Source organism: Odocoileus virginianus, chromosome 18 (genome assembly GCF_023699985.2).
Source record: "Odocoileus virginianus isolate 20LAN1187 ecotype Illinois chromosome 18, Ovbor_1.2, whole genome shotgun sequence".
Classification (NCBI taxonomy): Eukaryota; Metazoa; Chordata; class Mammalia; order Artiodactyla; family Cervidae; genus Odocoileus; species Odocoileus virginianus.
In genome coordinates, this window is record NC_069691.1 from 31587379 (window position 1) to 31615175 (window position 27797).

Genomic DNA, 27797 nt, shown 5'->3' on the forward strand with positions numbered 1-27797 from the left:
AAGAAGAATATAATAAGAAAAATAACAACAATATTCAATGAAAAACGTTTGACCACACCTATATCCAGCAGCACATGCCTACTGGATATAGCAATGAAATACACCAAAATTCTAACAGTCTGTATTAAAGTGCTCATAATTCTTTCCTCCATCTTCCCCTCCGCCTTCCCAGATGCCTGGCAATATGGTTATATTATTTTACAATAAAATTAGTAGTTAAACAATTTTAAGATAAAAAAGGCCCCAAAGGGAGTTGTGACCCAAGAGGTAAATCTGGTTTTGTTTCAGCTTTTTTATGTAACAGGGCCATCTACTCACTAAATGCCTTAGCATAGCTGTCCTCTTCCTTTCTGGCACCAGGGACAGGTTTTCGGGAAAACAATTTTTCCACAGATGACGGGGGGAAGTGTTGGAATGATTCTCACAAGGAGCCTGCAGCCTAGAGAGCTTGCAAGCGCAGTTCACGTAGGGTTCGCGCTCCTATGAGAATCTAATGCTGCCACTGGCCTGACAGGAAGTGGAGCTCAGGCAGTAATGCAAGCTCCAGAGCGCGGCTGTAAATACAGATGAAGCTTCTCTCATTCACCTACTGCTCACCTCCTGCTATCTGGCCTGGCTCCTAACAGGCCATGGACTGGTACCGGTCCGTGACCCCGCCGTTGGGGACCCCTGCCTGAGCAGCTCAGAGAAGCCTTCCCTAATTTGTAAAATGAGCACTACCCCTGCCCAGACCTCTCCCCACCTTGCGTGTGCATGCTAAGTCGCTTCAGTTGTGTCCGACTCTTTGAGACACCATTCCTATTGTCACATCAACATCACAATTTACCAAAAGGTTGGAGTGCTCTCCCCAGCCCCCCAGGAACACCCACACCCCCTTCCTGACCTTTTCGCATGAGACGTTCGGTGCTGTCCCGGTGCCTGTTTTGAATCGAATGCTGAGAAGTGCTGGCTGCTTGTTGCCATATCTACACGAGAAGGCCTGTTGATAAAAAGGCAGTGAGGTTTTCATTTCTTTCTCTTACAGGAAAAATCTACATATATTCAAGAACACAACACAATCCCTTCAGTTATTGATAATATCTCACCTCCATTTCTTACCAATTTTGCAAATAGCAAAATATACTCAATTCCAAAGTGAATGTTCCTAAAATACAGCCGCAATAAAATAAACTTATTTTTCTTTTCATTCCAGTCCAACAAAAAAGAAATTCATGAAATCGGCCCCTCCCAAAACTCTCCACCCAAATGTAACATTGTAGCTTGTATATATCCTTCCAAATCTTTTCCCATGTGTATCTATATATATATATCTATCTCTAGTTTTCTTAATTGAAATGGAATATTATTGTAGGGGAGGAAAGAGTTTCCATCAACTCTCTTAGGGTCCCTGGCTGGGTCTGAAAATCAAACTGACAAAGACAGATCAACAGGACAAAAGCATGAAAATATGAAGTTATACACATACATGTGAATCTCCAGAAGAGACTGAAGAAGACCCAAGAAGTGACCAGAGCAGAAATCTTTTATAGCTTTCAGACAAAGAAGCAATATATCTGTGAAGAATTGGTAGGACAAATGGTAAAGGGCTAGGAGTAAATGGTAAAGATGTAACTATGAAGATAAGGGTTAACCTAATGTTTTGTCTGCAGACTCTCTGAGCTCTAAGAGTCTGTCTCCAGTAAAAAGAGAATTTAGGTTCTACTTTTGGGCAGAAAGAGGGAATTTTTTCAGTTTTTACTGCTTCTTAATTGACTTCAACTCAAAATGATGTTTATGTCAAAGATGCATACTCATTTCAGGATAGCATATTTGGTTTCCTTCATTATATGCTTAATTTATCCTGAATCCGTTCTTCTCAACACAGAGTTGCTTGTCCATGGTAACTGTCCACACAGCAATCTACTGAATAGAGGGAACATAATTTGTTACCCATTCCTCATTTTGAGGCATGTTAGTTCCTCCCAATATTTCACAATTACAAACAATACTAAAATAGGCCCCTTTACTCACTTTCCTGATTATTTCTTAAGGATAAATTCTGGAGGTAAAAGGCGTGCATTTTGTAAAAAATCTTACATTTAAAAAACTGCCTATTTCCCATGATATATACCCCACAGAATGTTGAGGTAACACAGAAAATGTGAAGACCAATCTGGTTTGCAGAATCTTAGGCCACTTTTTGACCCACATCTACCCTCACAGACACACATGGAGGCAAGTCCTCTGGAGAGAAGGGAACTTCCACGGAGCTTAAGAATAAGTCCTGCCCTGTGTATAACAGAATCTCCAACCTCCCACTGACGGTTCACCTTCCTGCACATAAGCTATAGAGCAGAGAGGGAAAAGTTACTGACCATTCCTGTAGGAAAGCTTTTTCTTTCTGTGTTTTTAATTCTAAAATGTCAGTGCCTTTATTGTAGATTAAGTAGAGTTTGATCATATTCTACCTTCTGACTTCCCAATACCTGGTAATATTTTATATCCAACATTCATCTTTTCTTGGACGTATCAAGTTCCCTAAATTTTATACATCAAATTAAAGGAAATCAAGGTTCTTGTTACTTGAGTGGCTAGCTGTGGGTGGTGAGAGACAATAAAATGTCAAGGATAAGAGGAAATGTATCTTAAAGAAAGGTTATTTTCCATCACAAGAACCTTTTACCAGAAGAATCAAGGAAGTGCTAAGCACTCAGATAAACCAGACTCCAGGGCAGAGACTGGCATCTCTGTTTACAAGCAAGGAAGGAGAAAAGACAGATTCAAAGGGCTGTCTAATCTTTTGAACCATTCTTGCCTATCTGTTCCCTTATAGGTTCATTTATAAGGGCTAGAAAAACATGTTCTTTAAAATGTAGATTAAAATGCCCCCCTATTTGTCATCTGCCTTACCTTGAATTTTAACGTTCTCCCCAATATTGAAATTTTTATTTAATCAAAACTAGTCATTTCCCTTTAATATTTCTGATTTACAAGACATACTTAGAAAAACTTTCCCTCCACAAAGATTATATAACATAATTTTCCATGTTGCTTACTTTCTAAATATTTAATGTTGATCCATTCATAATTTAAGTATATGCTATAAGATAATGTGTTCATTTTTCTTATTCTTTTGCCATTTTTTCCAAGATAATTTTTAAAAACCCATATCTTTACCCCAACAACTTGACATACTATAAATATACATATAAAACACTGAATTAATTAAGTCCTGTTAAAATCAAGTCTGCTGTGCCAGGTAAAGGGTGCATGTTTCAAAGCTATAACTATAGCATCTTTATCAAGCACGAAAACACTTGGATTTATCAGAACTTAGTAATTATTAAAAACAATACTAGGGTTTTTTAATTTTTCTGAGGTAGAAGAGTTTAGTTTTTTATGCTTTTATATATATATATGTATATGAAGTTCCAGACATTCTACAGTATTTTAAAATTTATATTAATAGCACAATAAGTACATCATGCTACAGATTTTTTTTAAATAATCGTATTTAGATCTAATTCACTCATTTAAACAACTATCTAGTATTATGGAGAAAATGGTTTAACATGCAGGTATATCTCGAATCCACTTGGTGTACAGTGTGATCTGAACTTAAGTATTTCCCCTATGCATAGGCAATTATACCAATAGTAATGAATAGCTTGTCCTTCAGCTATTTATTAGATTCTAAATAATACAAAAGAAAGATTGTATGCCTGCTCAATCAGGCATTGAGGTAGGCTCAATTGTATGCCTACCATCTTAGAGCACAAAAAGGCCCACCCAAGGAATATTTCATTTTATAGGGGATATACCTTTGATTTGTTATTTTCTATACATTAGGGTCTATATTTTATAAAATAATACGTTAATTTATAGATTTTTTTGGTCTGACACATATGCAAATACTTTGATAAGGTTATGGTTTTTTCGCCTTGTAGGAAATTAATCAGTTTTGTATATTTGTATATAACAAATCTTATTCAAACATTCTTTCTTCAGTTCCCCCAAATGCTCTTGGAAAAATTTTAACCATCTTGCTGATTTTGTCATTGATAAGTAAATCTTTGACATGTGTTCATGTTATACTCATCACACTCCAACCTGCTGAACGACACTGCAATCTCTAACCCGGGGCAAGTTTTCATACATGCATAAAGCAGTTTCAGGCACTCTTTTGATCCATTCACATATTTGCCTCTGTTTGCACCAGTCACACAATTTTCTTTTTCATGGCTTTCTTATATATGCCAATGGCCAAATCCTCTACTACATTAAATGCTCTTTGAGAGGGTGTTGGCGGGAGGGGCGGGTCTTGGGCTGCTATTGCAATTTCATTCTTATTTATTAACTTTAGAATCAGTTATTGTAAAGTTACAAAAGAAGTCTGCTGAGTTTTGAGTGGGACGTCATTACATTTTCAGAGATTTTACCGAGAACTGCTATCTTTACAATATTATATTTTCATACCTATACACATTTATCCAAGTCTTCTCTTATTTTCTTCAATAAAGGCAGGAAATATACATAAGACACTGCACTAAGGTACATGCACCCTCGCGAAGATGCCATGCTAGATGTTCCCTATGTTGCTTTAGTTTTAGAATGTGTGCCACCAAAGTAAGCACAGCTATGAAAAACTTAACTGAACACAATGACTTGCCTGTTCCACTTTCGAGCAAAACCTAGATGTTATGCCCAGATTTTAGAAAAAATGTATTTTTAGCTAAAGACAAATCTTGTTATTTGGTTTATAGAGGAAAAATATCATATCATATTTCATTTATACTATCATTAGGCTAGAAAATATGTCCTTATCTTGCCCTAATTTTACTGCTTTAAGTTTTTAAACAGCTTTATCAAGACATTATTCACAGACCACTCAATTCACTCATTTGAAGTATACAATCAATTGTTCTTAATATTCATAAACAGTATATCACTTTCATCATTACCTAATTTACATTTTGTCACCCAAAAGATACTCTATATCCATTAGTCATCACTCCCCATTTCCCTCTACCTCTAGTCCTAAGAAACCACTAATTTACTTTCTACATGTATAAATTTGCCTTTTCTGGACATTTTATATTAATGATATTAAGTAATATGGTCTTTCATGATTAGTTTTTTTCACGGAGCATAAGGTTTTCAAGATTCATTTGTGTTGTCGTATGTATCAATGTGTCATTCTTTTCTATTGCCAAATAATAATCCATTGTTATAGATATAACACACTTCATTTGTCATTTTATTAGTTGATAGGTATATGGGTATATTTCTACTTTGGGGCTATTATAAATAATGCTGCTATTAACATTCATGTACAAGTGAGAGCTCGTCAGAGCTCTCAGTGAGAGAGTCAGGCCATTTTCTAAAATGACTGTGTCATTTTACATTCTTACCAGTAACATATGAAACTTTCAATTTCTCCATATCTTGGACGACACTTGTTAGTGTCCATCTTAGGGTGTATTATAGTGTTAGGCAGTTAGAATAGGAAAAAGGAGTCCAAAATGGCAGTGGCTAAAAGACAAAGGGAAAAGCCTGTGAAAAGGGAAAAAAAGAAAAATCAGAGAGCCTGAGTGTTCTGAGACCCTCGGGTGAAACAAACACGCCCTCTTCCTGTAAGCCTTAATTTGCATAGGGCAGGCTTGGGGGGGAGGAGACAAACATATAAAAAGCAGAAGCCAAGCCAGGTTGGGGCCTCTCCTTTGGGGTCCACCTGCACTCATGCCTCCGGCGTGTACTCTTCTTTGTTGCTGAATAAAACCTTAAGCTGTGATCGAGCTGTAACACTGGTCTGCAGCTTCAAATCTTTGTTGCCCAAAGACAGAACTGAGGAAATTACACACGCTCCCAGCAATAGAACCTTGTGGTTTTGACTTGCATTTGCCTAATGACTAATGATACTGAGTAGCTGTTTGGGTACATATTGACCTTTGGAGAAATGTCTATTCAGAAGCTTTGGCCATTTTTTAATTGGGTTATCTGTCTTTTTATTACTGAGCTTTATACTGCTTTAATTTTTGATCTCTCGGTAGAACTAGTCTCAAATGAAAAGCATACAACCTCATTGTTTATACTTTTTCTCTCATTCAAATCACAATTAGTAGTATCAATTCAAAAATTTCCCCCAATAAATCCAACACAATGGGCTACGTTCCTGCACAATGAAATAAAAGCAAGCCCATTTTAAAAAGAAAAAATGAAATAAAATTTCAAAAATTAATAAAATGACACAATATCCTTGAAGCTTTGCCATCAAAGTCAAAATCTCTTTAGGGGACAAGAGGAATGAATAGAGAAAGACTAACAGATATGCTCTAGGAGGCACCATTTATATAATATAACCTACAGTCTGAATCCACTCCAGTATTCTTGCCTGGAGAATCCCCATGGACAGAAGAGCCTGGGAAGCTACAGTCCATGAGGTCACAAAGAGTCAGACAGAATTGAGCCACTGAACACAACACCAGCACAGTCTGAATGGCACCCACTGGAGTTATGAACGCAGGACTCCAGTGGACACCACCACCAGATTTTCAGTTAATCTATTGCTTAATATTATTGACCATATAACCCAACTCATCTTACTAAAGAAAACTGCTCATCAGACCAAATTCTGGCCTATGGATGATGTTTTCAAATATCCATCCTCATGGCCAGTGATCAGAGGAAAAGGAGAGGTGCTACTTATGCTGCCGGGAGAGAAAGAACAGCCCAGAAATTACCAGGCACTCCCCCAAAATACATGTTACTATCAACTTCACCCCCAACCCTGTCACCAGCACTATCAGAATCAAAGGAAAGAAATTTCAACATTTTCTTTGCCATACTAGTCCTGACCTTTAGAGGGAAGCCATAAAACTGAAAAAATGCCAAAAAGAAAGCATCGACGTAGAATATAATTATTCTATTTGGTGAGAGACTAATAAATTTATAAACTAGATAAACTACCCCTAAATAATACATGCTTGGACTTATGACAAAAGCTTCCTCAATCAAAATTATAAACCTTCATATCATCTGAAGAACTTCAGTGGTTTTTATATTCTCTGTGCTTTTCCATAAAAGGAAGAGCTCGGGGAGCTTGACCTGGAAGAAAGAAGACTTAGAGGAGATCAGATAAGAAGAAAGAACACACTAGGGCTATTTCCAGACACTTCCCTCCCTTATTCACTCGGAAGGTTACAATTCATCCTTCCAGACCAGCGGCTCCAAACCTTTTTGGTGCCAGGGACCAGTTTCATGGAAGACAATTTTTACATGGACCGGGCATGGAGGGATGGTGTCAGGACAATTCAAGCACTTATATTTATTGTGCACGTTATTTCTAACCTTACAGCCACCACTGATCTGACCGGAGGTGCCAGGTCCCTGGCCAGGCAGTTGGGGACCCATGTTCTAGGCCACCTTTTCTGGAGCTGTATCTTACTCCCAAAGGATTCAGAAAAATACATAACAATGTGTATCCAGAGAGAGAATAAAACACAAATGTGGCAAAATGCTAAAAACAGATTCAGGGTGGACAGAAGTTCTCTGCATGATTCTCATACCTTTTCTCAAAGTATGGAGATACTGCAAAATAAAGGTGTTTTTAAAAGACAGCTCTGGTGGCAAAGGGTAGAGAACAGGGATCAAATGAGAGTGGCCGCTGGCCTCTGGCATCTGTGAACCAGCCAGCACCAGTGGACAACGCCAAGCCCTCGGGTCATGGGCGCACCAACAGGTCCAGCCATCGCAGGTAACTCAGAGGCAGGCACAACAAGGACAGAGGTCACTGTAAAAATGACCGATGAGACGCTCGACCAGAGAGCAACACCCAGACTGGGCTCCATCCCCGTGTCACTTCCTCCTGCCCCCAGAGGCCATCTGGGAAGGAGGGGAAGGAGGGGAAGGAGGGGGAACCTTTGGGATGGGAGATGTCAGCCTGACGCAGAGTTTAAATTTTCACTTGCGTGGGCATTTACCTCCCCTACTCCATCAGGAAAACCTGAGACTCTCCCTAAGAGGCTGTCTGAATGTTGAACAGATGATGTCATCTTTAATTGACAACTTAATGTTTTTTTTTCTCATCCTCAAGGGAGATGAGAGTTCCAAAGCAAAGTGAGCACAGTTGAAAAGAATGAAAATTCATTTTTGGATGAAAGATAAAGCACGCCCAGATCCTACTCACTGAAAACATGGAGGGTGGGACTTACTGTCTCTTTAGAAAATAGAAAGGACCCCAACAGATGCTGTTTTCCTTGCCCACAGTCACAGCAGATCACTGACAGAGTTGGAAGCTAAAACCAGAGCCTGCATCTTCTCAACGTATTTCCTTAGGCAAAGCAAACTGTACTCCTTCACTTTATTCAAAACAAATAACAACAGGATGTTAGTTGGCAAGAGATATATACAGCTCCTGTTTCATTTTGCTGGTTTTCTTTGCTGATTTTTTTCAAACTTAAATGAAAATTCCTTCCCTACTGCAGGGTTCTCTTATTTCTAGTGGAAAACTTCTACCAAATCTATTAGTGATCCTTCTTCAGCTCCCCACTGTAGTGTGACTTAGGAGAAAGCATGCTGCACACAAGCAGAATGCTGGGTTCTGCCCTAGGTGTGCAAGCAATGAGATTTTGGGTCAATCGCTCACCTCTGCCAGGGGTTGGGAGGGACGGCCTGGGGAGAGGAGGGTGGAAGCAAGCGGGGTGGGTAGGCTACTATTTGATGTACACATAGAGTTTCAGTTTTACAACACAAAAAGAGTTGCAGAGATGGACAGTGGTGATGGCTGCACCACATTATGAACATACTTAGTGCTACGGAAGCAGTGGTTAGGATGGCAAAGTGTACATTACATGTGTTTTACAACAATAAAAGAAAATGAAGGGGAAAAGCTGCACATACACACAAAAGCCAGAAGTGGGCTAAAAATTCCTTTGTCCTGTTTACCTCATAGGAATGTTCCAAGGAAGCAATGCATTCCACTTTGTAAAATCACTTTTTAAATTGAAACGTGACATAAATGTGGTCTGATGTTGTTAAAAGAGTTAAGTGATTGGGGCCAAGAACTCCCCATTAGACAGACCACTGCACTCCGGCTACTCAGCAGTTTGAGCTTCCCGCAGGACAGCCAGAGGCCACTTAGCAGCACTCTGCCATTCTCATCAGTCCCTCCAGGTAGGGATGCAGACCTTCTCAGGACACAGAACAGATGCAGCTTTTCAGCATGACACTGAATGAAGGTAACATTATCATTTCTTTTAAAACACCACCTAAAACACAGAGCAAAAAAATAAATAAAAACCTTTCTAAAACACAAAGATGAAAAAGTTTGCCTTTCATTTAGCTCGTGATCCATGAGGGAAAGAAAACCCAATGCTACCCAAAAGTACCCAAAAGTTTTCCAGGCTAGAGAATATGTCTCTCCTCTGGGTTTCATGGTCAAAATTTAAAACTCATCACAGTATGATGAGTGGTCTACTTTTCAGCTGTTGTGAGTAGATGATGAGCTTTTTAAGGTCAGGAATTCTCTTAGTCCAGAGAAGTTCAATAAATTTTGACTGAATGAATGACATTTGTATTGATTCTATATGTGTATTAACACCCTTGTGACAAATACAGTCTCAATTCTTGGTATTTTATGTCACATATGTAAATCATGGAAAGCACCCATGATTATATGATCATGGAGTCCTCATTCACAAGCAAGCAACTGTCAGTAAATATTAGGGCTTCCCCCACATACATCTGGGCGTCCCTGATGGCTCAGCAGTGAAGAATCCACCTGCAATGTATGCAGGAGACATCTCTTCAATCCCTGGGTCAGGAAGATACCCTGGAGGAGGAACTGGCAACCCACTCCAGTATTCTTGCCTGGAAAATCCCATGGACAGAGGAGCCTGGTGGGCTATCATCCATGGGGTCACAAAGAGTCAGATACAACTGAACAAGTAAGCATGCACGCACATACATCTATCAGAGGAGACAAGCAAACCAGAAGGGGAAACAGAAATACACAAGTAATTAAGTGCCAAAGTTTAATTTTCTTTAACTTTTCAATGTACAGCTGTTTTCAGAGTTGGTATACTGTATATATTCAGCCTGTGGTACCAAGTGGGCACATACAATGGTTTGTTATACAGGAATGCTATTGCCAAAAAAAAAAAAAAAAAAACCTACACTAACATTAAAGAGGTGTGATGGCACATAAACGCTACATATTAAGGTCTGATTTGCTGGCTCATGGAAAAGGCTCAAGTTCTGCCACATCCACCAACTAAGAAGATAATGACTATAGCCCCAAACCACAAGAGAAATTCATATCTTGGTCCCATACTTCCCTGCTTTCTAAAGTATAGCATCTGTGATGCCCTGAAATAAGATACTTTATAACCCACTAATCTAAAATGATCACCAAAGAAATCCATTCATACCACCTGAATGGTCATGAAAGACTTTCCACACCTGTGAACTGATGAAATCGCAAAAGAAAAACAAGCTATGTATGAAATCCATGCCAACCTCATGTCCACATAATTTGCCCGTAGGTGAGTCCTGCCCTTTTGAAAATAAGCCAAAGACGTAAATATAAATTTAGTTGAAAAGTAGAAAGCAAGTCAAAACAACAGGAGGATCTCTGAGCCCAAGGTCAAAAAACCTAAGCATTTTTCATGACACATGTCTGCGAGTACACTGAAATTTCATTTACAAAAAAGGAGGGGGGCTGCCTACATCCCCTCAGTCAACCCAAGATTAGGAAACACAATAAAACAGATCTGCCAACTTCCAGCGTGATGGAGTCATGGTCAGCACTTTGAATGACTGTGGACAACTGATTTAACCTATCCACCTCACTTTTCTCACCAGTAAAAGGGGAAATTAATTAACACAGTAGTTGTTTAAGATCCAAAACAGACACACCATGGGTACTGGGCCTGACACAGAAGACATTTTAAGAAGAACCTAGTCTATTTCTTTGCCATTTCTAGCCTATTTCTTTAAGATATGAACATAATGACACAGCAAAGAACTGCTAAACCTCCCTCAAAGCTTTGTTCAGGAAACCACATAGAGCCTCAAAATGCCTTATCTCACGATAGGCCTCAGAGACTTCTGCAAGTCAAATGAGAGATTTGGTGCAAAAAAATGGGAGATGAAAACTATATACAAGTCACAAGTGAGTGATATGTTTGTTTATAAGTTACTGGGCTGGAAATCAAAATATACTTCCATAAAAACAATGATTGATATATATCTATATCAATATATATCTCTATGTATATGTGTTAAACATGTATATTTATATACATAAATATATGTACATACACACATATATATAGCATAAATCTCTCTATACATTCATATGTACAGGCACACAAATATGTTAAATTCTCAACCTAAGCCATCAAAGCCTATTTAAGCCCTAAGTTATTAACAACTGGCCAGAGTCTTAGAGCCAGGAGCAAGGTGACTCCACTGCTCACACTTTAGTGACACTTCAGTGGCTCATCACTGTCCTTGCCACAGCTTCTTGGCAACGAACCTTGGCACCTGTCTTTCACTAACCAGCCTATCCTCACTAGAACTGCTGGGCACCCAAGCTTCTGGACAAACCCCGAAGAGATCATGGTGAAGGGGATCAGAGTATGTCACCCCAAATGTCATTTTCACATAAAGAGTATTTTGAGTTGAAGGCAATTAGCTCTCTGCTCCCCTCCTTTCTTTCTAAAATCAGGGCATCAATTTCATTTATTAAAGATGTTTCCCTCTCCCACACCAGGAAGCAAACTAGTCCAGAGATAACTCTTACCACCTGAGAGGATTCTTATCTGTATGTGTGTGCCTGCGTGCATGCTCCGTCGCTTCAATCATGTCCAACGCTTTGCGACCCTATGGATTGCAGCCCACGAGGTTCCTCTGTCCATGGGATTCTCCAGGCAAGAATACCGAAGTGGGTTGCCATGCCTTCCTCCAGGGATCTTCCTGATCCAGGAATCGAACCTGCGTCTCTAATGTCTCCTGAATTGGCAGGCGGGTTCTTTACGAGTAGTGCCACCTGGGAAGCCCCTTATCTGCATGAAAACCTTACTAAACAATTCTTATTTAGCATACATTTTCTAATCATCTTCCCATAACTTACCCTCATCCAGTAGCCCCCAAAATCCTTTTCTTTTCTTTAGCCTCTTCTCCACACTTCATTGTCCTCTGTTTAAATGATAAGTTCCCAATTCCAACCACCTCCTCGAGGCACATTTCTTGGCGAACTTTCATATGTATGTATGCAGTTAAACTTGTTTTTCTCTTCTCTTGCTAATCTGTCTTTTGTCCATTTAATTTACAGGCCCTAAGTATCCCCAAGGGGATAAAGGAGAAAAGTTTCCTTTCTTGCAATAGTCTCTCATATCTCAGGGACTTTGGCATAATAAATCCTGCTGCTATACCTGATTGCCACCAGTATCTAGCAACATCAGCCTCAATTCAGACATCGCCCTCTTCCAGAAAGCTCCCTGAAATCCTGCCATCACCCAGACTTGAGTCAACTGTCCCTCATCTTTGCTCCCACAGATCACTGACCTTCTCCACACTATAAAATTTATCCCATTACATCCCAATAACAGAGTTCCTTGTCTGTATCCCCCAATAAACTGTAAGTGCCTAAATGAATAAGTCAAAACATCTGCCTTATTTATTTATTTACAAGTCCTGACTAGTTCACTCTCAAGTAATAACCCCCTCTGACAGCACAGGGAGACCTCTGAATCCAGGCTGGCAGGGCAGGTCTGCCAGGGGTTCTTCTTCAGAGTCAAGGCCAGCCAAACACTTCACAGGTTCAGGTTCTTACTGTTTTTATTTTTTGTTTTGTCAAGTTGGCTGGTTGGTTTGTGTCTGCTGTTTGCTCTTGATTCTGGTTTTGATTTCTTAGGATATGGCTTCCAAGACACTAGAATGGAATGAATGGTGGCTAAGAAGTCTAGCTACTGGCCCCATTTTAACTACTACTATGTGATCTCTATCTTTGCTCCCCCATCTGTAAGTTGAGGGGATAGTCTAAGAGTGGTTCCTAAACCTCACTGCTCACAGTCCTGAGGGATGCCTATAATGTTCTCTGTCTAGCAGAGAGAACTTGACTCAGCGCTCTGTGGTGACCCAAATCAGAAAGAAATCCAAAAAAGAGGGGATACAGGTAGACATACAGCTGATTCACTTTGTTCTACATCAGAAACTAAAGCATTGTAAAGCAACTAGACTTCAGTGAAGTCCCTCTAGAGCTCAGGTAACTGATAAGCAGCCAGGTTTGGGGGCCACTGGAAGCGGCAGGGATTTGAAATCAAGTCACATCTGGGACCGAGTTCTAACTCCTCCACTCACTTCCTGTGTGACCTTTAGCAGATTTCTTAACCTCATCTCCATTTACTTGCATGTCAAAGCACAGATAGTAAGTAGTTTACAGGAGTGAAGGGAAGGGAGATTAATGTACAAAAGAAGAGTACCAGTTCGTGGCTGGTCCACTGCAGAGGCTCAGTAAGTGGTAGTGACACCCCTCCACGCCTCCTGTGTATTCTCATGGCATCCAATCATTTCTCTGTCATGGCCCCTAAGAGTTTCCAGAGAGCAGGGCACCTCTGTTTTATTCTCCACCCCATCCCCAGTGCCCAACACACTGCCTATGACACTGCCCAATGTTACTCAATAAATATTCATTCAATTAGTGAATCAGTAACATACTAGAATATACTAACATAACTAATTTCCCTCCCTCTCTCGATAGACTAAACTGTGAGCTCCTCCAAAGCTGGCACTATTCCTTGTTTACTGATCTAAAACTCAGTACTTTATATAGTGCCTATCACATGCTTGTTGAACTAATTATTTTCAAGATCTCTTTCTAGGTCAAGCGTACCAAGGATCTGTGGCTCCAGAAGATCTGAGACAGAATTTGTTTCAAGTGTTTGTATGTCTTTTATATATTTGGCTGCAAAGTACCAATATTTCTACAGTTGAAAAATTAACACACATATAATGAAATAATTGTGCAGTTTCTGAAGGTTCCCCTCACCTGCTACCAGTTATCTGCTCCATGAGGGCAGATAAAATACCTTGTTCAGCATCATGTCCCAGAGCCTAACAAGAGCTTTGTGAAAAATGTAAACATTTGTTGAATGAATGAATATAAGTTCTTTGCCAGTCTAGGTAAGGCAGAATTTCCTATTTTTAGGACTCTTTCCTCATTGAATTCAAAGTTGCTGCATTTAGAAATGACGAAATGTTCAAAAATAAGAACAGCAGATGTTTCATCTCTGGGTGGTAGAGAATTTCCTTTTTAAAATCCTTGATTTATTTTACACTGCAGAAAATCAACCAAAACACTAGCACCCAAAAAACTCACATAATACATCACCTTAAGTCAAATATATTCTGCATCTACAAAGATGACTATTACCAGTTAGTATTTTAAAGTATTATGACTATTGAGCTCTTAACTTAACTTTGAGAAATTGTTTTAGCTAATGTGATTTTAAAATAAAGGAATGAGATCCAAAACCAAATGATGTGAATCAGATCACTAAAATAAGAAGACTTTCATATAACAAAGATTAATCAAGAACATACGGGGGTTATTATGAAAACCAAAATTTTACCTCTGTCTATACAAAAGATTCAAAATTGATTCAATAAAAATTCAGCCAGGATACAGTTCTAGCCTCCAGTGAATTCCAAAGAGGGAAAGTGGGACACAATGACTAAGGACAGATGTTTAGATTAAAGGGTCTGCGTCACCAGAAAAAAATGGCACGGATTCAAATGCACAATTAGAACAGGGTGGTCAGGCAAAGGTCACTTTGGGGTAACTCCCATTTACTGTGATCCGCTACAGAGACTGAGGAACCCCAAGCAGCATGGAGAGAGGTGAGGTCTATGACTATCTCCCGAGGCTATTCTGCCAGCTTGCCACAGTACTTAATTTTTCTTTAAGATTTTAATCACCCTAACAAAACAAAAACGCACCACGAGGCCAACAAAGGACAGAAGACAAACACAACGAATACAAAGTAAGCCGTCATCATCTTTCCATTGTTCTGCAGCCTCACGCACACCTTGCAAGAGCAGTAAACCAGCCATAGCATCCTTCTCAGCAGCAGAATCTTGCTGCTATTTTCTCCCATTTCAGCACTCACTCTCAGGAACTTCAGAAAAAAAGACACAGGGGGTCCAGGCTGGGGAGCAGGGGGAGCCCTGGCAGGCTTGACACGAAGGCTTTAAAGAAGACAATGTCAACTAACAAAAACTGCTAGTCTCCAGTGAAATTTCACCCTGATTTTTTTTTTTTTTAATCGGCATAGCTTTCCTTAAATTAAATCCTCACAGATCCAAAGAGAATGCTGCAACCATACCCCCCATGAACAGCTAAATAAATGCAACATACTCACAGGTTTAGAGGAGCTGTAACTTTGAAGAAATGAATATAGATGCCTTTTCTTCTTTCCTACCAGATTTTTTTTTTAAAGCAAATGGAAAGAAGAGACAGTTCTCAATTTAAAAGGCAAAAAAATCCTCAAATTCTGAGTTATGTCTTGGTCTCCTGTGAGATGCTCAATTAATAAGAGTAAGAAAAGAAGTTGCCCGGCTGCTGACAGCGTCCCCGAGCTTCCCAGGGCAGAATTTAAGACATGTCAGTTAAAAGTGGCAGCTACACTCACTGCCGAAAGCTGACGCTCCTGCAGGAAAGGATGCCGGGAGATTTTTTTTTTCCCCAATCTCTGCTGCAGCCTAATTCTAATCCATCACTATTTAATTATCCTAGAGAAACAAGCAAGAAAAATACAAATGGCCTGGATTTATAAAATCTACAAGGTCTTTTAATGATTTTTCACCTAATCCAGGAATTCACTGCTATCTAAAGAGGGTTAGCTGAAGAATAAAATGAATTACCTCTTTTGTTTTAAGGAAAATGTAAAAGCAGGTTGATGCACCCATGTTAGACTTGGGTTTAATATCCTATTGACTATTTAAAAACACTAAATAAGGGAAAGTCAAGTTCTCTTAAGTTTTTTTTTTTAATCTGATGAATTAAATGTGCAAAAGTTAAATTATTGAAGTGAATGAAATATACATATGACATAACAGTCATTCCAATATAGATGGGAACTGCACTTTAATATTAGATAAAGAATACTTGAATTGGTTTTGATGAAACTAAAAATAAAAATAAAGTAAGCTTAGAGATGGTCAGTGACTTGGCAACTTGTCTTGCCTGATGGGCACTTACACATACTAGAACTGGACTGTTTCTGTGATGGGGCTCACAATTCAATCTGATTATAAAAGTATCAGGTAATGTGTTCTGGTATTTTCTAATGGTAAAATAAACTCCTTACAGAGAACTGGAACAAAGAAGGAAATTAAAACCAGCAGTAATCTCGAACTCGAGATAGCCAACTGTTAATACTTTACTTCTAGTCTTCTTTCTCCATTTCTTTCTTTTTTTTGTTACTATTGTTTTACATTTTGTATACTACCTTTTTCACAGAGCATTATGTTATGATTATTTACCTATCAATGTGACTCATTTCTGAACATGCTAAGAAAGCTGACATATGCTGTGACAGACAGTCAACGTGTATTTCTGTGCCTACTATAGGCTGAGCGTGGAAGAGAGAGGATCAAACAGCATGTGTGGTCCCTACTCCCTTGAAACTCTCAACCCAGCAAGGAAGCCATATATTCATCAGTCACAAATGTTATAGGTACTATACTTCAGAGGAGACCTACAGGACTCTTTAGCAATATGTAAGAGACCTGGTCTTGCAAAGCTCAGGATTTCTCAAGGAAGGGCAAGCCCAGATGCAAAATCATCAGTACAGTACATTTCACATCTACATTTTCCAATCTTTTATCTAATATTATTTTTTTTTGTATCAAAAGAAACCTTGAGTACAACTATATTCTTGTGAATAACATGTAATATATAAGAGAATAATTGATCTGACTTTGAGAAATTACAAAAGGTAGATCATCCTGCCTCCCTAAAATGGTGAGTTCCCACATGTTTCTAAGAAATCTTCACCCACCTACTGTATAGCACAGGAAACTATATTCAATAGCTTGTAATAACCTACAATGGAAAAGAATCTAAGAAAGAAGATATATATGTATATACATGTATGTAAAACTGAATCATTTCGCTGTACATCTGACACATCGTAAATCAACTATACATCAATTAAAAATTAAGATTAAAAAAGAAAAGAAATCTTCAAGCTAAAATTAACTCAGCCATGTTCTGAATCTCATAAAGGCTAAAAGATTATGTTGAGAATACTGGAAATAATTTGACATGGATTTTTTTTTTTAACTTAACGATACTGATGTAATCTGACAGAAAAAAAAAAAAACCCACGAAATATCCAAATAGTTTGTGAAAATTCTCCACATGATCAAGGTCAACAACAATGAACAGTGATAAATCATTCTGACAATATGCACCCTGAATATGATGTGATGATAATGGCATTTTATATCTGTGGTCTTCCTCCCCAAATCCCATAACTCCAGTCTTAACCATGAGAAAAACACCAGACAAATTCCAGTATAAGGACATCCTACAAAATATCTGCCTCGAATTCCTCAAAAGCATCAAGGTCATCAAAAAGAAGACACAGTCTGAGAAACTGACACAGCCAATTAGGTAAAAACTTAGTAAATCTGAAAAAAGTATGGACTTCGGTTAGTGATAATGTTGGTTAATTAACAGCAACAAATTATGACACTAATGTAAGATGTTAATACTAGGGGAAACTGGATATACAGTAGATGGGAACTCAACTTTTCTGTAAATCTAAAACTATTCTAAAAAATAAATCCTATTTTTTAAAAGTCCCTTTCCCAAAATGAAAGTAACTTTATTTTTTTCTGATCATTAATATAACATATCCCATAAAAGTGTTTTGACAGTGCAAAAAGGTCATAAAGGGGTATGTTGAAACTATAAGTACTCTGTAATTCCACCATGCTGAGGTAACAAACCTCAAACACAATATGTATGTAGGAGATCCAACCAGTCCATCCTACAAGAGAACAGTCCTGGGTGTTCATTGGAAGGACTGATGTTGAAGCTGAAACTCCAATCCTTTGGCCACCTGATGCGAAGAGCTGACTCACTGGAAAAGACCCTGATGCTGGGAAAGATTGAGGGCAGGAGGAGAAGGGGACGACAGAGGATAAGATGGTTGGATGGCATCACCAACTCAATGGACATAGGTTTGGGTGGACTCCAGGAATTGGTGATGGACAGGGAGGCCTGGCGTGCTGCGGTTCATGGGGTCATTAACAGTCAGACATGACTGAGCTACTGAACTGATAACCATGCATATATATATGCATGTATATAAAACTGTTCTAAAAAATAAATCCTATTTTTTAAAAGTCTCTTTCCCAAAATGAAAGTAACTTTATTTTTTATGATCATTAATAAAACATGTCCCATAAAAATGTTTTGACAGTGCAAAAAGGTCATAGAGGGGATATTTTGAAATTATAAGTACTCTGTAATTCTACCATGCTGAAATAACAAATCGCAAACACAATATGTATGTATATATAAAGTATGTATGTATGTATACATATATACATATGTGTGTGTGTGTATATATATATATTCCACTATTTTTAGCTGTGGTTAGGCTGACAAATGACCCCCCAAATTACCAAGTTTCAATCCGTGGAATCTATGAATGTTACCTTAAATGAGCAAAGAGACTTTGCAAGTGTAATCAAGTTAATCATCATAAAATGGGGAGATTATCCTATATTATTTGGTTTGGTTCCTAATGCAATCACAGGTATTTTATAACAGGGAAATAGAAAGGCATTTTACACAAAAGGCATAAGGTGATGTGACCATGAAGACAGAATGATTTGAAAAGACTATGCTGCTGGCTTTGAAGTTGGAAGAAGGGGCCATGAGCGCAGGAATGCAACAAATCCAGTAGCCTTACTGACCTGTATCTCCTCTCTTCGGTTTTCTTTTCTCCAATTTTTCCATCAAAGCATTCAGTTTCCTGAACTTTTTTTTGTATAAACTCTTTTTTTTTTAAAATAATAATGCATATCTATTTCTTTTTTTTTAATTAATTTATTTTGATTAATGTCAGTGTATGGCAAAACCACTACAATATTGTCAAGCAATTAAACTCTCTTTCTGTATGCTCAAGGTTTTTCCCAGCTAATTCTCTTTTAACTGAGTTTATGAGGATTTTGTCATAACGGTCAAAACTGTCAGGTTTTTTCCTGCTGGTGTCAGGCTTAAAAAATAATTTCCAACCCAAAGAACACAGAATGATTTACCTTCATTTGCTTTTACTATTTAAACAATAAAATCTCCAATTTATTTTCTTTGTTGTTAACCATGCAAAGCCATAAATCCTCCAACCACTGTCCCTCCACCCATTTTCCCCTGGAGCAGCATCAACATTGAGACTTGGCTGGAGCACAAGCGTTGAAGGGGGAGACTGGAGACTTCCCAGAGACCCCCGTCTGTTAGGGGAAGCACACTGATCGAAACCACCCACCACGGCCGAGCACCACAGTAACCATGTGCATGAGTTACCTTACACAGCAGGTCCTGGTAAGGAACTAACCAGCCACCACCAACAGGGAGAGTTTGGGAAAAGTCAAAAGGGAACGCCATGTGTCCTACCACCTCCCCGAATTCTTGCTGGAATCCATCTTGGCTGAGTAATGTGGGAGCCACCAGGCAGGACCCTGAGTCAGAATAACTGGCCAAAGACAACCCGGAAACCAGTCCTATCACCATAAAACCCGAGACTGTGAGCCACGTGGCTGAGCAGTCCTCCTAGGTTCCCTTACCCTCCTGTTCTTCACCTGGGCGCCCCTTCCCAGTAAAATCTCTTGCTTTGTCAGCGTGTGTATCTCCCCGGACACTTCATTTCCGAGTGTCGGACAAGAGCTCCCTTTTGGGCCCTGGAAAGGGTTCCCCTTCCTGCAACACATCCACACCCACGTTCCCTCCGCAAAATCTCTCCCCACAGACTAAATCAATGCCTGTTAAAGAAAAAGAGCTCAACAAACATTTGTTAAACCACGGGAAGGAGGATACTCACCCTGTCCCCAGTCCGATGAGGTGGGTCTCAAGACAGGAAAATGGTCAAGGATCACAGTCACTCATGTCTCAAAAATTTCACAGTCTTTTATGTTTTTCTTTGAATTTTTTTAAACATTTTCTATCTTGAAGCAGTCATCCCAAGACTGCTAAGAAAATAACCATAGCAAAATTCCTTGTACTTTGTAAGGAATTGTGGTTTTAGAAAATATTCCCTATACGACATTGTACATTAAGTAATTGGTATAAAAATTATATTACATTTGGTTTATTCTTTGCAGTTTTACAATATACTTTCAAACAAATTATTTCATGAGTTAAAAATATATATTAAAAATAATATTTTTACTTATACTGAATTATCTAAAAAGGCATCCTTATACTATTTTAGTAAGTTCTACTGAGAATATAGGCTCCATCCATGGAGCTGAACAATAAAATACTATCAGACAATGATAATGCTATTTCAAAATACATATGCTTTAAGTAGACAATGACAGAATTAACTTCCTGGTATCAACTACCAAAGAATTATTTTAATCAAAGCAAACAACACACTGTTGGGAAAATTTCTTTTAAATTGGGGCCAGAAATTTTTAATGACAAAGAATCTCTTAAATCAGTAGGGAGATCTGACAGACAGAGCTTTATACACACACACTTTTTTTTTTAACTGCATAAAAGCAAAGTCAAGGTACCCTCACAGGAGATTTTCTTTACTGAAAAAATAAATAGAAATTTTTAAAAACAAATTTAAAAAAATAGAAATTAAAAGCTTGTAACTTTGTTGCCAAAGGGGAGACAAAAGCTATGCCTATACCCCTAAAAATGCTATTTTATCAGAACTACATGGAGCTTTAACACATTTTGAGATCATTCTCTGCTTATAGGTGATAAAAAAAAAAAAAATACTCCTTGCTGGCTTGAATACTTTCACTCTGGACAATAAAAATAAAATAGATAACACAAAAATTACTTTATATGAAAATAAAAATCAATCAAAACCACAATGAGGTACCATTATACGCCAGTCAGGATGGCTGCTATCCAAAAGTCTACAAGCAATAAATGCTGGAGAGGGTGTGGAGAAAAGGGAACCCTCTTACACTGTTGGTGGGAATGCAAATTAGTACAGCCACTATGGAAAACAGTGTGGAGATTTCTTAAAAAGCTGGAAATAGAACTGCCATATGACCCAGCAATCCCACTTCTGGGCATACACACCAAGGAAACCAGATCTGAAAGAGACACGTGCACCCCAATGTTCATCGCAGCACTGTTTATAATAGCTAGGACATGGAAGCAACCTAGATGCCCATCAGCAGACGAATGGATGAGGAAGCTGTGGTACATATACACCATGGAATATTACTCAGCCATTAAAAAGAATTCATTTGAATCAGTTCTAATGAGATGGATGAAACTGGAGCCCATTATACAGAGTGAAGTAAGCCAGAAAGATAAAGACCATTACAGTATACTAACACATATATATGGAATTTAGAAAGATGGTAACGATAACCCTATATGCAAAACAGAAAAAGAGACTCAGATGTATAGAACAGACTTGTGGACTCTGGGAGAAGGCGAGGGTGGGATGTTTCAAGAGAACAGCATTGAAACATGTATATTATCTAGGGTGAAACAGATCACCAGCCCAGGTTGGATGCATGAGACAAGTGCTCGGGCCTGGTGCACTGGGAAGACCCAGTGGGATCGGGTGGAGAGGGAGGTGGGAGGGGGGACCAGGATGGGGAATACATGTAAATCCATGGCTAATTCATTTCAATGTATGACAAAAACTACTGTAATGATGTAATTAGCCTCCAACTAATAAAAATAAATGGAAAAAAATAAGAAAAAAAAAAAAAGAAAAGAAAAATCACACATAAATCCCCAAATACCTCTTCAGTGTTAAGTAATTTCAGAGGTCTTTAGATTTGTTAGTGGCTAAATCTTCAGACTGTTTATTAAATGTGTATGATACATGATACTGAACTACTCATGATTTACAAATATGCCTAACGCAAACATCACATCTCTGAGGAGTTCTAGATACAATGTTCTACAAACATGAGGGCAGGAAGGGGAAGGTAGGAAGAAGAGGAAAGAGGGAGAACCAGGGAGACTGATTAATTTTCAAACCATAAACAGTGGAGAAATTTGACACATACAAAAAGCAAAGCTCCCAAGTATCTGCTTTTAGGGTGTGTTATTACTTAATTTAGGTTGCTATTTTTATCAAGATGGACAAACATATTAGAAAACAAGACAGATAAAAAAAATGACAGAAAGTGAACAAAGGCAGTGAAGCTCACTATATCCCTTAAGAGTCTGACAGCTCATTTCCATAAACTTCAGATGGAAATGGAGTCACCCCAGAGTTGAGAAACTGCAATGGGGTCACTGACAATCCTGTATAGTGCTCACTATGCCCAAACAATTGGACATTACCTAATCATGCACATACGGGTTGATTAACACAACCAGCTGTAATCATCATTAAAAAGAAGGAAAAAAAAAAAACACATCCGAAAAGATCCTTTAACTCATTCTCCTTTTGAACAATCACAGCAATATTATTGTGCCCTATACTTCCTAAGTTCTCAAAAAATGATGGCTGCATTTTTTTTAACACATTGCAAATCCTTGCAGTTTACTTTGAATATTCATCTACAGTTTTTGATTAGTACATTAATTCAACAAACTTATTAATTCAACAAACACATATGAGCTTCTGCTATCAGCCAAGCACTGTGCTTGGGTACAGGATGCACCATGATGAGCAGAAAGAACAGTCCCATCCTCATGGAACTTAAAGAGTTCAGAGAAACAGGTGGTCCGAAAACAAGCAGAAAAAAAAAAGCTACAAAATCTGAGAAATGGAGTGAGAGGAACAAACAGGTTGCCAGGACAGAGGAATGAAGGAGGAGTAACCTATTCAGGTGGAGTCAATAAGCACAGTGGGAGGACAGAGCATCTGAGAGCAGAGGATGACCTGGAAGAAACTGGAGGAGTGGCAGGAAGTGCGCTGGTCAGAGATGTCAAGTATACAAATCTAGGGCAGCAAAGGTCTAGCTTGAAAGAGGCTTCCGGCTCAAGGCAGAGAATGAGGGTGCGAGTTGGCCAAGTGGAGGCAGTGTGTGGGGACCTGACTTTGATCTCAAGCTTTGTGGGCTGCGGTAGACTGGGAATCTTCACCCTAATAGGCCAGCAAACTCACGCCCAGATTCTAAGCAAAAAAAAAATGACATCATTCAATTGAATTTCTAAAAGGATCACTCTGTCCTGATTCAAACGAACCTGCTGTTAATAAATTATGAGACACTGGGGAAATTTGAACACTGACAGGATATTTGATGAATGTCGTTCATTTATTTTAGGTGTGACAAACAGCCTTGCAATTTTTTTTAAAAGACCTATCTTTTATATACATACTAAAATACAGATACAGCAATGCCACAAAAGGCTTATAGATTAGATAATAGTTCTATTTCAGTGCAATTTCCTGACCTTGATACCTGAATGGTAATTAAGTAAGAGCACAGTCTGTTTTCAGGAAGTGCATACTGAAATATTTAGAGGTAGATTACAGATGAGATAAGATTGGCCTTGACTGCTATCCAAAAGTCTACAAGCAATAAATGCTGGAGAGGGTGTGGAGAAAAGGGAACCCTCTTACACTGCTGGTGGGAATGCAAACTAGTACAGCCACTATGGAGAACAGTGTGGAGATTTCTTAAAAAACTGGAAATAGAACTGCCATATGACCCAGCAATTCCACTGCTGGGCATACACACCGAGGAAACCAGATCTGAAAGAGACACGTGCACCCCAGTGTTCATCGCAGCACTGTTTATAATAGCCAGGACATGGAAGCAACCTAGATGCCCATCAGCAGACGAATGGATAAGAAAGCTATGGTACATATACACAATGGAATATTACTCAGCCATGAAAAAGAATTCATTTGAATCAGTTCTAATGAGATGGATGAAACTGGAGCCCATTATACAGAGAGAAGTAAGCCAGAAAGATAAACACCAATACAGTATACTAACGCATATATATGGAATTTAAAAAGATGGTAACGATAACCCTATATGCAAAACAGAAAAAGAGACACAGATGTACAGAACAGACTTTTGGACTCTGTGGGAGAAGGCAAGGGTGGGATGTTCTGAGAGAACAGCACTGAAACAAGTATACTATCAAGGGTGAAACAGATCACCATCCCAGGTTGGATGCATGAGACAAGTGCCCAGGGCTGGTGCACTGGGAAGACCCAGAGGGATGGGATGGAGAGGGAGGTGGGAGGGGGGATCGGGAAGGGGAACACATGTGAATCCATGGCTGATTCATGTATGGCAAAAACCACTACAATATTGTAAAGTAATTAGCCTTCAACTAATAAAAATAAATGGGGGGGGGGAGATTGGCCTTGAGTTAACAACTGTTGAAGGTAAATGGTGAGTACATAAGAGCTCAGTTGACCATCCTCTCTATTTTTTAATATGTGTTTGAAATTTTTCATATTAAAATTTTAAATCAGGAAATGTTGGTTGCTACATGGAGAATGAATAGGATACAGTTGGGAGGGTGTAAGACTAGAGAACAAAGGAAACAAGAAAACACGTGAGGTGGGCAGGGCTCTTTAAGTAATCCAGGCAAACCTGACAGTACCTCGAACTAATGTAAGAGAGAAAAGAGAGAGGGAAGGTGAACAGATGAGAAATATATCTGGGAGGTAGAAATCATCAGACCTGGTAGAAGGAAGTTAAAGAAATGAGAAGGAATCAAAGCTGTCCACCAGGCATCTGCTTTGAGCAAGGGAGTGCAGACATTTACAAAGATGGAGAAGACAGGGGGAGGAAAAGATTTCTGAGGGATGAGGGAGGCGTCTGTCAAGAGTTCAGTTTGGAACACATAAATTAAGGTGTTTGTGAAATATCCAAGTGAGGGATCAAATAGGCAAGGATGGGGCCTATTTCCCACTCCAACTAATAAGACAGTGGCAGACAGAGGAATAGGCATGTCCAGAAGGTCACTGATGGAGGAGGTAAGGAAGTCAGTACTGGGAACAGAGCTTCTCTGACTTGCAGACATATCTTGGGTGTCTACCTGGGGTTGAATGATAGAGGCTCCTGAGCCTGCAGAAAGGGCAATCACAATGATAAAGGCCCTGTTCGTAAGGGTTCACAGGTCATTTTCCATTCCTTTTGCCACCAACACTACCAAGTCTTCTACCTCTCCCTTGGGCCTCCTTGGTAAGATGAGGCAAGTGGACCAAAGGATCACTAAGAAGATCCCCTTTAAGCTAGGAAATCCTGTCACTCATCCTTAGAGTGAAAAGGAGCATTCAAACTGGATTGAATAAAAAGTTCATTTGGGTTTTTCCATAACATCAGACAGAAAAGCCCAAACAAACTTTTTGGCCAACCCAATAGAATATACAAGCCTTAGCTTAAAATATGGATACAAACTCCCTCCCCTAGTAGCCTTATACAAAGAACTTCCTGATTTGGAAGGTCCCAATACAAAATCAAGGCACTAAAGAAGACCTAATAGTACAAAAGAAAATTCACAGAGAAGCAATTTAGGGAAGGAAAAAGATACCCGGGGATACAACTCACTCTGGGCTTTTTAGTGAAATTTATATATTCCTTTCTATATTCCATTGACTCTATAACACATGATTTATGACCTGCTTGAAGGTGTTTGGGCCACACTGGTATCCAACATTCAGACCACAAACGAGCTTGTGACTGAAATTCTGAGAGTGTTGAAAAGATAAACACGGGCTTCCCATGCAGTCCATCAGCTCTACTCCTAGGTATGTATGCCAGAGAATTGCAAACAGGTGTCCACACAACAAACTGGATACAGTTGTGCACAGCAGTGTTATTCATAACAGCCAAAAACTGGAAACAACCTGAATGTTTATCAACTTATGAATGGACAAACAAAATGTGGTATATCCACATAGTTGAGTATTATTCAGCCATAAAAAAGAACAAATGAAGTACTGACACCTGCTACAACATGGATAAACTTCAAATTCTTAGACACAAAAGAATAAATAGTGAATGATCTTATTTTTATGCAATGTCTATAGAGACAAATCTAGAAGCAGAAATTAGATTAGTGGTTGCCTAGGAGTGGGAGTGAGAAAGGCAAGTGACTCTAAAGGGGCAGAGGGTTTCTTTTCTGGATGATGAGTTTTTTTAATTAGATTGTAATGCTGGTTGTACATAGTGCTATAAATATAATAAACTTCAATGAATTGCAAATATAAAAGATTTCATGGGATATAAATTTTATAATGCAATAGAGCTATTTTTAAAAGTTCCAGGGCAGAGAATCTCAAGAGAATTATTTTCCCCTCCTTACCTAGTACCAAGATTGAAATATTTTGGTACCTAGTACCAATATTGAAAATATTGACATATTTTCTTACTGTGTCTTCTTATTTTACTTTTCCCTTCTCTTATACAAAGTCACCTGTAAAATTCTCCACGTTTTTTTCCTTCCTTAGTGTTAACGGCATCTTAGATCCAATAAAATACTTAAAGAGCAACCTAGGTTAAGAAAAATCAGGTGAGGTAGGGGTGGGGAGGCCCCTCCAAACCTAAGCAACACTTGGATTATCTAGGCAGGGAAGTTGGGTCAAAGAAAAGATCACAGAAAAATGAAAATAAATCTAACTTGGCCTGAAGTTATACTAGTTATAATTTAACCACTACAAAGAAAATATTAACTAGATGTTTTCCAACTATCATTCACCAAACTTCAACCTTTAATAACCTTAAAACAGACCAAGCTATTGCATCATAATTAACTGATCTAAACTGACAGAGGCCAGCGGGTTGCCTTAAAAGCTTTATCTCATTCTAATTTACAATTTGTGATTCAAAAGAGAAGGTGTGAAGGAGGAAGTCCCTGAGACATGCTAGGCTACAAGATATCTTTATTTCTATTGTAACCATTTTTATCACCTGGCTAAAAACATATGCCTCTTTCAAATTCACCGTAGCTGCTGCACCTGCTGCACGTGAACACACACATCCCACCGCATTCACACCTGCCTCCAGACTCAAAACTTTATCCTGCATATGGATAAAGTCAAAATTTTAACAAGGTGCTATGGAATATAAGAGAACACTGCTGAAAATATGTTAAACTTGCATCTGTTCTAACAGTCTTGGCACACAAATTTGATGTCTCCCTGACTTCTCTAAACTATCATAATAAGAAAATCTTGATTTTCTAGTACCCAACCAGGTCCTCCAATTAATTAGATTTTGGGGCCATTGCCCACTGTAGTTTACATGAGAAAGAGGTTAAACACTACCAAGTCACTTGAGGCCAAGTAATTAGTCTACTCTCCGCACTCTCTGGAGGCCAGGATCCTGGGTGACCCAAATCTGCTTACGTCCACAGGGTAACCCCTGTAGCACTCGAAACTCAAAACAAATGCAAGTCGCTCCAACCTTCCAATCGGAAAACAATTCTTCGGAACCCCTGGAACATTTCACTTACTCTTCACATGCCATATTGAGGCAGGAGGTAGACAGAACCTCCCCACCCCTGCCCAGTGTGAGCAACTGGAATTCATTCCCTATGGACAGGAATTCGAAAATATCAATATTTTTTTATATTCTCAATATTCAATATCAATTCTTGAATGCAGAACAATTGAGACAGA

The 27797-nt window shown here is 38.8% G+C and overlaps 1 protein-coding gene across 8 annotated transcripts in view; it reads right to left on the bottom strand.

Moving 5' to 3' along the window:
• TTC39B (tetratricopeptide repeat domain 39B) overlaps positions 1-27797 on the bottom strand; it is a 141945-nt gene that overhangs the window by 62586 nt on the left and 51562 nt on the right. For 4 of the 8 annotated variants that reach the window (XM_070480533.1, XM_020886860.2, XM_070480532.1 and 1 more), the window contains one exon: positions 884-979. In XM_070480533.1, the coding sequence (XP_070336634.1) occupies positions 884-963 (80 nt within the window). In that variant the 5' untranslated portion in view covers positions 964-979. Of the gene's footprint in view, positions 1-883; positions 980-8922; positions 9025-9164; positions 9184-12112; positions 12472-15401; positions 16022-27797 lie in introns of those variants that run through there. The other 4 variants (XM_020886865.2, XM_020886863.2, XM_020886864.2 and 1 more) reach the window with 4 other exon arrangements.